The sequence below is a fragment of the Condylostylus longicornis genome, unplaced genomic scaffold, assembly GCF_029603195.1.
Source record: "Condylostylus longicornis isolate FDR11 unplaced genomic scaffold, ASM2960319v2 ptg000135l, whole genome shotgun sequence".
Lineage (NCBI taxonomy): Eukaryota > Metazoa > Arthropoda > Insecta > Diptera > Dolichopodidae > Condylostylus > Condylostylus longicornis.
Genome location: NW_026578103.1, coordinates 16302423 through 16316427, shown reverse-complemented (window position 1 = coordinate 16316427; position 14005 = coordinate 16302423). Strand labels below are relative to the sequence as shown.

At 21.9% G+C, this 14005-nt stretch overlaps 1 protein-coding gene across 1 annotated transcript in view; it reads right to left on the bottom strand.

Annotated features, from left to right (window-relative positions):
- Nucleotides 1-12585, bottom strand: part of LOC129615030 (UPF0047 protein YjbQ) — a 46737-nt gene extending 34152 nt beyond the window's left edge. The window contains exon 1 of the mRNA XM_055530075.1: nucleotides 11901-12585. Within this exon, the coding sequence (XP_055386050.1) occupies nucleotides 11901-12060 (160 nt within the window). The 5' untranslated portion in view covers nucleotides 12061-12585. The remainder of the gene's footprint in view (nucleotides 1-11900) is intronic.
- Between the last annotated feature and the right edge of the window lie 1420 nt (nucleotides 12586-14005).

The following is a 14005-nucleotide window of genomic DNA, read 5'->3' as shown; positions in this document are numbered from 1 at the left end:
TTTTTTTCTATTTTCTTTTTGTAAACTAAAATGTATGATGAAAAGAAGATTAATTTGTTTATATGTACGTAGATTTAAAAATAATAATAATAATTAAGTATGTATTTGTGAATGTATAATAAAATTTTTTGTATATACGGGAAAATGAAATAATGGAAAATCATGTAGGAATTTCCTATCAGAATTACTATGTTTTTTTTTGAGGTTATAAATGTAAAATTTGTGAATTGCAATTTTAAAAATTAATTCTTTTAAATTTTTATTTATATTTAATGCACATATTTTTATGTATGCGTTATGATTACTTTTTTAAAAAGTAATCATTAAAGTAACGCAATAGCGATCACTTTAATGGTTACTTTCTGTTAAGTGTTATAAGTATCTATTTAAGGATTAAAATGTGCATTTATTTTAATATATTTGTCAAAATGTAGTATGTATCTATATGTATATATTAGTCTATATGAGCTAATTTTGAAAATCGAAACATAAAGAGAATTTTATAGGCACTTTCACAAAATATTTAAAATGATAAGGAAAAACTCCAATATTTAGAAGAACTTTAAAAAAAAATTTATTTAAAAATTAAACTCATTTCAAATTAAAACATTACAATTCTTAAACTGATGTAGTTATTGATTGTGCAACTATTAATAATATTAAAAAGTTTCAAACTATATCCAAGAATACTCCAGGAATTTTAGACTACTCCAAGAATTTGAGACTACAATATTTCCGACTACATCAGCCTTTATTAAGGAGTAGGAAATTTATTTCTATTTTCTTTCGAATCATATTTTCTTTATTTTTATATAAATATGTGATGTGGAATTTTTTTTTTCTTGGCTCATTTCATAAAATTTTCTAAATACATCTTATTTCGTTCTTCAACACAAAAATAAACGAAAACTTATAAATGACATTTTGATTTAATAAACAAAGGATTTTTTTTTACATACATATACTTATACGTATGTATATGCACTCACATATTATACGAGTATAATTTGAAAGACGGCAATTTTAATTTTTAAAGAAAAAAACAGAGTTAAGAATACTGCGAATATGATTTTCAAAATTGTCCTTTTCATTCAAATGTAAAAAAAAAAGCTTACTTATTGTATGTGTATAGTTTTAATGGTACTTAAACATTAACCATAATAAAATACTAAATTTAAATTTCCTTAGTTTTCATTTTTTAGTGCGTTATTATAGCAACATAAAATTATGTTATATCTTTTTTTATTTTTCAACAAATTTTGTATAAAAGTTATGGAACATAAATTAAATTGTGGAAAAATTCATTTTATTAGAATTTATTTATATATTTCTTCTCGCCTTCCGAATAAAATGACTCACATACAATCTTAAAAGTTTTCGTCATCATTTGTTCATATGATTGTATTGGTGGATAAACGACCCCCAAAAGTATGCAAATTTAAGAAATATTTTCTTATTAAAAAAGAAAATACAATTTTGTGAATGTTTTGAACTTTTTTCGCTGTGCTTCTTGAAATTTTACTTGTTCGGCCCCGAAAATGTATAGCGTTATAATATTTCCATACAACCAATATTTTTCTATCCAACGTTAACTCTTCTTGTATTAATTTCCTATTTTAAGGTTTTTTTAATCGAGCCATTATGTGAAATGACCGTGTAAAATATTCATTGTTACTACAAATTTAAGATATTGTGTATACTTAATCGGGTGCCAATCAATTAACTCCGCAACCCATTCGTTCTTTTCAAAAAACTAACAAAATATTTTATAAATAAATTTCAAATAAGCCAGAAGAGCAATTAAACTTTTAAGCAAATTCCAAAACCAAATAATTTGAAAGGCAGTTCGTTGTCCCCTTTAAATTATCAATTAATTTTACCTTTACTCCAATCCATCAAAAAATTCTCGATTTAAAACATTCAAAATTTAAAGTAGATCAATGATTTTTTTAAATTTCAATTTTTTTAAATTTCATATTTTTAGGCATTTAACATTATATAACAAGACTATTTTTTAATGTGATTATAACATTATGACTTTAAATGTGATGATCAAAAAAAAAAATTACTTAACTCCACTTTCAACAAGAATTGTACACATTACGCACAATAATTTATTCATAAAACAGAACCTTTAAAAAAAAATCATTAAACAATTCATTCATTTTTTCTTCGAAGCAAAAGTAATTAATGTAAGTAAATAACGTACATATAGAATAGTGTTATACATGAATATTTTTGCAAATATATTTTTATATTGATATACAAACATTTTATAATAATTATCACAACAATTGAACCCATGAGTGAATAAAGGTGTCAACTATAGTTTTTGACATTTCGAGTAAATTAACCGTGTTTCAAAGCAAGATAATTCAAAAGTGTAACAGTACACCTTTAAACACAATCTATCTCACTGATTCATTTTTTGAAAAACAGGTTTTTTAAATATGAAAGATAAACACAAAAAACTTCTATTTATGCAATAAATCCATTTTCGTAAAAATTTTGGTTGACACCTTCATTCATTCGAGTCTTCCGTAACGTAAATTCCTATCATAGCTTTTTATATTATACATACTCCTATTTATACTCCGTTTTCAGTATGTATACTATGCAAATATCTTTGTATATAACAAAAAACATACACATATACGTACATGTACATAAGTATTATATAAAATGCATTTAAATTAGTATGTTACTGCAAAAAAAAAAAATTTAATTGAATATGAAAATAAATAGGTCATGTTATTGAAAATTCTTCAAAATTAAATAAAAATAATTTTCTTCGTTAAAATAAAATTTCTTTTAATTTAAATAAAAGTAAAAGTTTGTAAAATAAAACTGCTAAGAAATTTGTTGGTGTTTTTGTTTTCCTCAAAATAGCATTTTTAAGAATATTATGTATACATAAAAATATTTGAAAATATAAGAATATAAATATAATTACTTGAAAAGAAAACCACTAAAATAAATATGAAAATATAATATTTTTCAAAAGGGAATCAAATAAAATATGTACTTAATATCAATTATTTAAATATTTAAAATATTTTATTCAAAATAAAAATAGATATTGACATTCATAATAACATACAAGTATATATAAATCTGTGTGTACTTAATATTTATTATATAAACTTGTTTTGTATATAATTTTATATATATTTTATTTAATATATATAAATTTACATTATTTATATGCCTATATTCACACCTGAATTGTTTTCTATTCAATTTTTCGATTTATTTTACATTTATATTGAAGGTTATTGAACGACCTCTATAATAAATTGACTGTAAATATAGTTGAAAAAATAGTAAAATATAGATTATGTTAAATATTATATAAACATAAATAAACGGATAAAAACAAAAAGTAAATATGGAGAGGGAAAAAATGCGAACAAAATAACATAAAACAAGAATATTTTACTTACAATACGAGTATAAGCAACAATTATATTGTATACATACATATATAATATATGTATATAAATGTGCGTATTTATATATAGAACGATAATATGATTGTGTAGAATTATAATTACATAATTTTTTTTTCTTCAAATAAAATTATATAATTTCTATACAGTATTTACATAAGAATATAAAATATAATATTATGTATATTGTATGCGTACTCTTAAGTGACATATCTAACGATCCAGCAGTATAAGGAACATCGAGGATAAGGAGTTTTTAAATAGAATAAAAAAATGTAGGTTATTATTTTTATACATAAATATATGTACATACGTATACATATAAATATTTTTTTTTTGTTATATGAAAATTATCAATCAAACATTTATGTAATCTTAATATGTAAAAGATTTTCCTTTTATATTAACCTTGTTCTATATATCTCACTTGTTAAGTTGCTCTGAAATCAGAACTCTCATTTTGTGTTTTTTTTTTTTTATAAGATATCCTTTCGATTAAACTTTTTCAAAGAAATTAGAATTTTTCAAACAAAATAAATATAACAAGGAGGACAATAACAAAATAAGAATGCAAATTCTTGATTCGTTAGACAATGTTCCAAAAATTAATGCAAAATTAGTTTACAATATTTTCATTCAAATGATACTTTAAAGGGGAGCGCTTTGACAATTTTAGTATTCATTCATTTTTCGTTTGTCTTCTACCCCAAATCAGGGTCAATACTTCTACCCCAAATACAGGGTCAAAATTGTGAAATTAATTGATTTGCAATATAAAAGTTGTCAAAATATAATTCTACTGTTTCAAATAACATTTAAAATGAAATAAATTGGGCTTCTTAATATTTTGAAAATGTTAATGAAAATTAAAATAAATTTTTTCCATAAATATAGACTTATTAAATGTGAAAAATTCGAACTTATATATGGAAAAATTGTAAAGGAATCAATCACACTATAAATATTGCTATACTTTCTGTAAAATTCTCACAATATATTGGGTATAGATTATGTATAGATTACGTATGTATAGACTAATATGTATATACATAATCTCCAATTGACAATAATAAAGGTGTACATTGTTAATTAATTGTATACGTATCATATAAGAAGTACGAGTATTATAACTCACATTCATTCATAACCAACAAAATATTTTTTTTTTCTCCTTTTTCTAAGTAATTTATTCCCAATTCGCAAAAGAATATTAAAAAGAAAATAACAAATTACTTGCGAATGCTCACTAACACAAATAATTTTTATGCTTATATAATACGCCTTTATGCATATAAATAATAAAAAAAAATAAAATACAAAAACAATGACATTTAAAATTCATCATAACTTCAAAATCATTTGAGAAAAACATTTATTATTATTCTCATCATATTATACGCTCACCTTATTTCTATTTGCACTTAATTTTGTGAGAGAAATTATTTTCTCATTTAAATGCTTAAATTTTTTCATATAACAAATATCTAATGAGAAAAAAAACCCTAAAATACTTTAAATTTCTTTCTATTTACTTATTGTGTGTTCATTGAAAAATTAATAATTGAAACCAAAAAAATTGTGTCAATAAAAATCCTTAAACAGAATATAAACCAATATGAAAAGTTAGAAAATAAATTTCTTTTCATTTCATTTTGTTTTTCTTGGTATTTTTCTTTTTTTTTTGGAATTGTAAGGATAAACGTTTAAATACACGATTTACAACAATAAAAAATATAATGTTACTTTTTAAAGAGAGAATAATATTATATAGTATGAAAAATAAAACTATGAGAATAAATAAAAGAGAGAAAGGGAGCAAAAAATCTTGTATGATAAACTGATAAACATTATAAAAAGAAAATGTGAAAAGAGAAAATAAAAGAAATAAATGGAAAAACAAAAAAAAAATATTTTTGTTCATTTTATTGTAAATTTAATATGAAGTGAACGTAAAAATAAAATACAATAGATAGAAAAAGAAACAGAGAGAGAGAGAGAGAGAAAGAGCAGCAGAGAAGAAAAAAAACATCTATATTTTTATATTTCCTGTTCCTTCTGGTAGAGAATTAGTGTTTCCGTAAAATACTTATGAATTTTTATTACTTGTTAGAGAATTTACTACATTTATTTACACAATTTTGTTTAGCATTTAATATGTTCTTCGTAAAATCATAATGTATATTTGGAGATGGAATTTATATGTGTGCAGTTTTAATAAGTATATCAGCATATATAGATATGCACAAACATAGATTTAGGTATATAATATACAAGAAACCAGTATATATTACTTAATTGTTGCAAATTAATTTTTTTAACACTTGAATAATCCACTTGTATAAATTTATTAAGAATATTATTTACCAAAAAAAAAAAAATTAGACTTTAAAGTGAAATCTCTCAACTTATTTTATAATAAATAAATCGTGAATGTTATATTTTTGAAAACATTGTTACGGTATTAAACAACGAAAATCTAATATAGATTAAAATAAAATTTTTATTACAAATAAAATTATTAATTTTACCTGTATGTTTTTTAAATTTAAGTCGTGTTCATTTTTTTTTAATTCCAAATTAGCTATTTTATGTGACTCAAATTGAGTACCTTTCCTTTTCTTAATCAATTGTTTAAAAATAAAATTTTGGAAGGACAGAAATACCTAGATTTTTTTACTTGGGTTTTTTTTTTCTTCATAATTCTCCAGCTCACTTAATATTTCAATTTAATATTTTTATTATGCCTTTTGTCAAAGAACCAAAAGCCAATCCAAGAGATGACCAATAGATCAATTTTTTTATGTTCCAAATTTTCAAAATTCTTATAATAAATCAAAGTATCAAATAAATTTTCAAAAAATTATTTACTTTTTTATATTTAAAATACTTTCAAAAATTTATCTACAAAATGCTTTTTTTAATTCGACTTAATTCATGAAATCTAAACTTATTGGAAAAAGAGAAATTCCCATAAACTAAATCCCATAAACTAAACCCAAATAACTAAAGAAAGATACATACATATACACACGTATATATTATTTATATATTATGTACATTTTATAGTTTCTTATATAAAAGTTAATATCTAAAGAATGAATATGTATATATACATACATAATCTGCATACACATATAGATGTAATTGTAAAAGTTATAAATAAAAGGATATTGTGTAAATTTTAATTTTAAACTAGATTAAAGAACAATTTTAAATTAAAAAATCGTAAATTTTTCGAAGAATTTAAAGGAAAAAGGAAGAAAACGGTGATAACAAAAAGAATTTTTATATTTTTATTTTTTTTTTCAAATCGAGAAGTAGAGAAAATTACAAGAAATGAAATTAAATGAAAATGTTTTTGGTGGGGGGAAAAGAACCAACAAAAGAACAATAAGAAAAAAAAATTATAATTGAAATAAGAAAATATAAAAAAAAATAAAAAAGAATAAAATAATATTTAATAACGTAAAGTATAGGGATAATCAGAGTATTAGTTTGTTTACTATTCCCTCATTATTTAGAACCGTTTTTTCACTCATTATGAATAACAACTACATTGTAGTATTGAATGTAGTCATTCATAATAAGTGAAAAAACGGTTAAGCGGCTAGGAGTGGATTTAAGTAATAAATTGCGAACAAATTTTCTGAATTTGCTGAATTTTTATGAATGATTTTATGAAAAATTTTAGGCAAATAAAATATTAAATTGATCACAACGAAAGTAGAATTTTGGCCTATCAATTTTTACTTGTCCTTATTGACATGATTCTTAGCCTTCATAATCGTAATTCTTTTGTCTCAAAAAAAATCTGATAGGATCATTTTTGCAAATAATTTAATATTTTTTTAAAAAGTAGAATATTTTATTTTGAACTTTTACATGCACATTTAATATTAAGTTGTATGGTAAAAATTGCATATATATAGGCAACGCGATTTCAATCACCTAATTTTTTTTCATTTTATGTAGGGTATCAAATATATCACTTATAGCCAGCAAGAAAAAAATGTAGGTCTTCGTCATATGTAACGTATAAGGTAAGGATAATACAAAATAATGAAGCCCTCTTATTGTAAATTGCTGAAATAAATATAATCTTTATTAAAACCTTTATATAAAATCTTTGAGATTAAATTTGAATATTTTTTATATTGTTATATTTGAAATTTCGTAAACATAATTTAACTTTTAAAAGTTTTTAATCACATTCACTATAATAAATTACGGATGTCCTTTTTGCTTGAAAAAAAAATTTTTTCTATAAAACTATCTAGTTTTTTAGTACAATATAAATTTTGAATTTATGATATTGTTCATTTTGCATTGTTAGTATATATATAATAAATATCATTGAACAAGTGATTACTACAAAATCTAAAGCATAAAGTTAAAGTGAATTTTAATTTTAATAAGAGTGTTTACTAATTTCGTATTTCATTAGTATTACTATTATCGATGAGAGAACTACATCAAAGTATAACTATTTCCATTTACATTCATACATATATCTACTATATTTCATATTCATATTTTCATTAATATAACTGTGTTAAATGCGAATTTATGCAAAAGCGAAAAAAAAAGAAACCACCAATATTATAAAAAAAAAAAAACAAATATCCTTTAAGAAATTTGTTTTTCTTTTCTAAATAGTGTAACCCTCCTTTCACTTTTCGCTATTTTCTAATTTTAAAATAGCAACTCACAAAAAAAATTTAACAGAAGTGTGTGAATATGAAAATAAGGATTTTCATTTCATTTTAAAGAGAGAAAAGCAAAATGAAACGAAACAGAAAAAATTTAATTTTTATTTTCATACAAGTTTTCCTTTTTTGTTTTTTCTTAAAATTTTATGCTACGAATGTCTAGCTTCATTACTATTATTGTTACCGTTATTCGCAAAAACAAAAAAACTAGAAAAATTTTTTTTTGTTTTATTGTTTTTGTACCCCAATGTTTGTTCTTTTTCTCTTTTTGATTCTTACAATTTTCTCTTTACCCGTTAAATATGGCGGACATAATGCAGATGTGTTCGTGTTATCAATATTTTTTTTTTCAAATATACATATGTATTTATGTGAAATTTTTTTTCTTATTTTTGCCTTTTTATTTCATATTTGATTTTCTTTTTGTGGTTGTTATTATTGTTTTTATTTTTATATTTTGTTGTTGCTATTTTTTTTTTATTTTTAAGTTTTTGTCGTGACTGTTGTGCGAGAACAGAATAATAATAATAACAATAATAAAATATAAAAAAGTGTCATATATTATAAATATAATGATGAAAATATATACACAACCAAAATTGTCAAAAATGACATACAAAAAAAAACAGAAAAAATTAAAAATAAACAAACTACCAAATTAAAAAACGAAAAATTATATGAAATAAAACTTAATATATGTATTTGTACATGTATATAATAGAAGGATAAAAAGGATAACAGAGAATTATATTTTAAAAGAAGAATTTATGTAAGTAGGTATGAAAAGAATGAAAATTCAAAGATGAAAAGTGTATTCCGTTATTTTTAGTTTTTATTTTTTTTTTTAATTTTTATATAGTGGTGGTTATAAGCAACAAAATAAATTAATTTTTAAAAACTGATTTTTATATTTTCTTAAAGGATATTTTTAATAATATTATTATTATATTGTTCTTATAAAAACTAAAGTATATGTTCATATGCAAACATACATATATATACATAAGTGTAATTATAATATACATATATATTAATTAAAAACATAAAAATATATTATATTTATATATCAAAATATTAAACGTATAGTAAGAAATAAAACTAAAAAAAAAAATTATAAATAAAGAAAATTTATAATTGGGTTAAATTAAATTAAAATATATAATCATAATAATAACAACAATAACAACAATAATAATAATAATAAGTATGTACATGAAAATGAGGTCAAATATTGTATGTCAAGTACTTTGTCTCCTTTTGATAAATAAATGTACATAATATAAATGTATGCACACATGTAGAATAGTATACGATATATATTTACAAAATATGTGTGTGTGTGTGTATGTGAAATGTGCATATATGTACTTATATTTTTAAAACATATTATACTGAAGCTATGTCATTTATATATTTTTTTGTTTTTGCATTTTGTTTTCCTATTTCTTTTACTTTATTCTACTAGCGTATATATATATATATATGTATGTATAAATGTATGTTCAATTGCAATTTTTTTTTTTATTGTAATATTATAAGATATGTATACAAGGAAAATGACATATTAAAATAAAATATGATAATTAAGTATTTCTTCTATTTAAAGTTAAAGTAAAACAGAAAAAAAAACCGAAAATAAAAATAAAATAAAAATGTAAATTCATTTATTATTGATTTGCAGTTCAGATAAAAAAAGAGCAAAAAAAAAAACTTTTCCTTATATGCAACAAAAATAAGTATGTATAAGTAGTACTTATTCCAGATTAATTGCATATGTTCTCACATATAGTACACAAATGCATATGTGTAATATGTTTATAACAGATTGAACCTTAGAATAAGAAAAAAAACATAAATAAATCATCGGGGTTATGAAATTAGAAATTTATTTTGATTTGATTAAGAATATTTATTTTAATTATTAATTATTATTGTTTTCTTTTTTTAAGATTTGTACATTTACGTTTCAACTATAAAATTGTGACAGCATTAAAAAGTTGATGCTAAATCCCAATCGAAAAATTACAAAAATATTTTTATTGTTTTTTATTCAAAAAATATTCGACTTAATCTAAAAGTTAGAACTTAGTTCATTTTACGGTCAATTTTGAATATGAGAGGATATATCACTGTTCTACAATGTTATGCACCGACAAAAGAAGCTGGTAACGAAAAGAAGATTGACTTCTACAACAAACGACAACTTTGCTTGAAATTCACAAGAGCTGCCCACAGGCGATATCAAGATACCAGAAACAAAACTACAATACTTAGAAACTTCGCAATCCCGATATTGCACACAATTATGTGAGCAGGCTGCGCGAAAAACTGCCGCCAAATCAAGTACACCCATAGGAAAATATAGTGACTATAAAGTTGATGAAATTGCCGAAGAGGCACGAGGTAGACAAGAAACACAGCGAAAGCCATGGATCTCTGAAGAAACTTAGGATCTCGTTTAACAAAGAGAGAAGGCGAAACTAACAAGCTCTTCGCAATACAAGGACCTGGCAAAACAATTCAAAAGGACCGCTAGACGAGACAAACGAAATTTTCTCGACCATATTCCGCATCACAAGCAGAGCCAACATCTCAACAACATGCGTGAATTACATCGATTAATTAAGCTTTCTGAAAGCTTAAGGAAAAATTTCTGCTGAACCGAAAATATAATAGTAACAGTAATAGTTTTCCTTATAAAAAGTTGAGAAAATTAATTTTCTATTACCCAATATATTGATATTTAATTAAAAGATTGAAAACCAATTTTAATTAAGCTCTCTACGCTTTTTTTCAAAAAAAAAAAAAAAAATAGAAAATATTTGCCATTTAGACAGGTAGGTTTATGTTCACATAAATATTTTTTCGAGCTACACACTAAAACGATAATAATATTAAGTAAAAAATATAGAAAAAAATTCTTTTGAATTTTTTTTATGTGCATGTGTTTCTATCAATTGGCATAAATAATCCTAAATAATATGTGCATAATAAATGTAATATAAATGAGTAACATAAGATTAACAACAAAAATCATGTAAGATCAATAGCTTTAACATATAATGATAAAAATATTTTTTTTCTACGACAACGAATTTGAAATAAAAAAAAAATCAATTAGTTATTAAACAATTACAAACTGAACGGGGATGTACAAAACCGATTATCTTCGCTATTCGGTTCCGAAAAACAAATAATTTAAATTTATTTTTTATAATTTTCTTACTACTCGCTTTCGAGACAAACCAATAATCATTTCGAACATATCAAATTACCAACTCTCGGTTACCGCAGGGTCTCGGATGACTCTCTCATACCTAAATATACAATACTATAAAATAAAATATTAATACAAAATTAATTACCACTTTTCCACAAAATTGATATAATAAAAATAAACAATAAATATCAATAGCCTTAAATATTTAATATAAAGAAAAACTATAACAGGCCAATCACCTGCCTACTTAAACTCAATGATTTTACGAAGCTGAAGCACGACTTCTATTAAAGTATGCAACATATCTATATCCCTACCATAAAGTGAAAAAGGGAAATGGTATAATAATTAATATAAGATTTTGAAAAGAAAAAATTTATAGAACTAGAGAAAATGATTGAAATTGTATAAATATAAATACGAGTACGTAGCTTTAAACTAAAATATTATATTGTGTTTTCATATAATATATAATTTTTGTTTTATAATATATGTATATATATATAGAAATATTTTACTTACTTTGAACATGACATAGGCCAACTGAAAATTGCCCTAATTCTGGCATTTGTCTAAGTATTTCTTCCGTAACTAAATGTACGCCCCGATGTTGTGGGCGTAAATTAATTTTACGTTGAAACCATGCCGAACCAATTTGTATACCACGATTCGATGAAGCCATTGTATCCGCTGAACTACTATTGCTGGCCGTAGTTGTTGCTGCCACAATATCCTTTTCATATATGCCACCAGTTTTATTGATGGTCTTTTTTAATTTTTCAGCTAATTTGGCCGTTTTGAAGGACTTTTTTTAGAACTTTTACCACGTCCAGAAAAAATCACAAAAAAAAAAAACAAAAAATAAAATAAAAACAAAAAAAAAATTGAATACTATAGCAATAATAAGTGCAATGAATTTTCTTTTGACGTTTTTCTTTTTTTTCTTTTTTTGCTTTCTTCCTTTTTTTTGTTGCTTTTTTTAAATATAATTGCTTCTTCTTTCAATATTATTATGTATTTTTTTTTTTAATTTCAATTTAACATACTTATTATCATTATATATATATTTAGATATATATATATATATATTTATTTTTTTAATTGATTTATCTAAGCTATGTTTATATATATATATATATATATATATATTTATTTTACATATTTATACATGTATTATCATATATACTAAATTTATAATTTTTACGCACTGAAATTTATTAAAATTTAATATTAATTGTTATATAATATATGTATTATGTATATATATACATATATATGTATACACACATAAATATATATGTAGATATACATACATAAATATATGTATATATATACCTTTTATTTTTAATTTTTCATATTATATATTGTTTTTCAATTATTAGGAAATTAAAATGCTTAATATACTTTTGCATGTAAATTTAAAAAAAAAAATTCCGAACGAGGAATGTTATGCGATTCGATTTTTATTTTATTTTTATTCTTATTTAAATTAAATTTTTATTTTAAGTAAATGTTAGTTTTATTATTTTTTTTATAGAATTCATGTACATTATTAGTCAAAATGAAAATGTATTAAAAATAAAAGCAAAAAATAAAAAAGAAAAAACGGGATAAAATTAAACTGAATGGATTTAGCTTGGAAATATCAACAAAAAAGGGAAAACAAAAACAATAGAACAAAAACAAAAAAGTAAAAATTAAATGAGAGGAATTAAATATTGTTTTTTTTTTTCAAATATTATATAACAATATTGCATAATATTGCATAAGTTCCTTTTAAATATTAGCAGGAAAGCAGGAAAATATTATTTATCATTTTATCTATAAAATTTTTAACTAAATTGCATATATTTAGATTTTAATGTAGACATACATATTACATATATGTATATACAGAGAAATGAAGAGAAAGAGAGAGAAAGAGACTGAATCAAAATATATATAATAAAAATGACGATGGCGATAACTGTAAAATTTGGAAATACTTTTTTATTTTCGTTTTTTCGTATTTTCTCTTTTTCTTTTTCTTTTATTTTAATTAATTTTGTTTTTTTTTTCTCTCTTTTTTGTTATTCTTTTTTTTTAGTTGTTAATAATTATAAATGTTTATATTATTTACTTTTTATTTATGTTGTGTGTTTTGGTTTAGTTTCAACAAACAAAACAAAAAAAAAATTTACTATTTTGATTTTATAGTAACGACCTGGTAACTACGTTTAATTCCTGTAAATAAAAAAAAAATAAAAAATATAAAAGTGAGTTTTTTATAATAGCGCAGATTTTTGAAAATTTTATATAAAAATTATATTTTTAATAAAATATATACCTATATAATATATTTATAAAACTTTTTATTAAAAGTTCACAGAGCAATCTTTACTTTTTGTTTAAAAAAAAATAAATTCAAAATTTTATTAAAAATTAGCACAATTAATATTCAGATAAAAAATATTCAAGTATAAATTTTGTAGGTACATATACACTCTCAGATATACTTCGAGTTGACACAAATATAAGACTTTTAATAATACGAAATAAATCTTTCGTATTATTAAATGTCTTATAATATGTAATAAGAAAATTTTAAAGCCAAAGTAAAAGTAATTTTTGCAATATGGTATTCATAA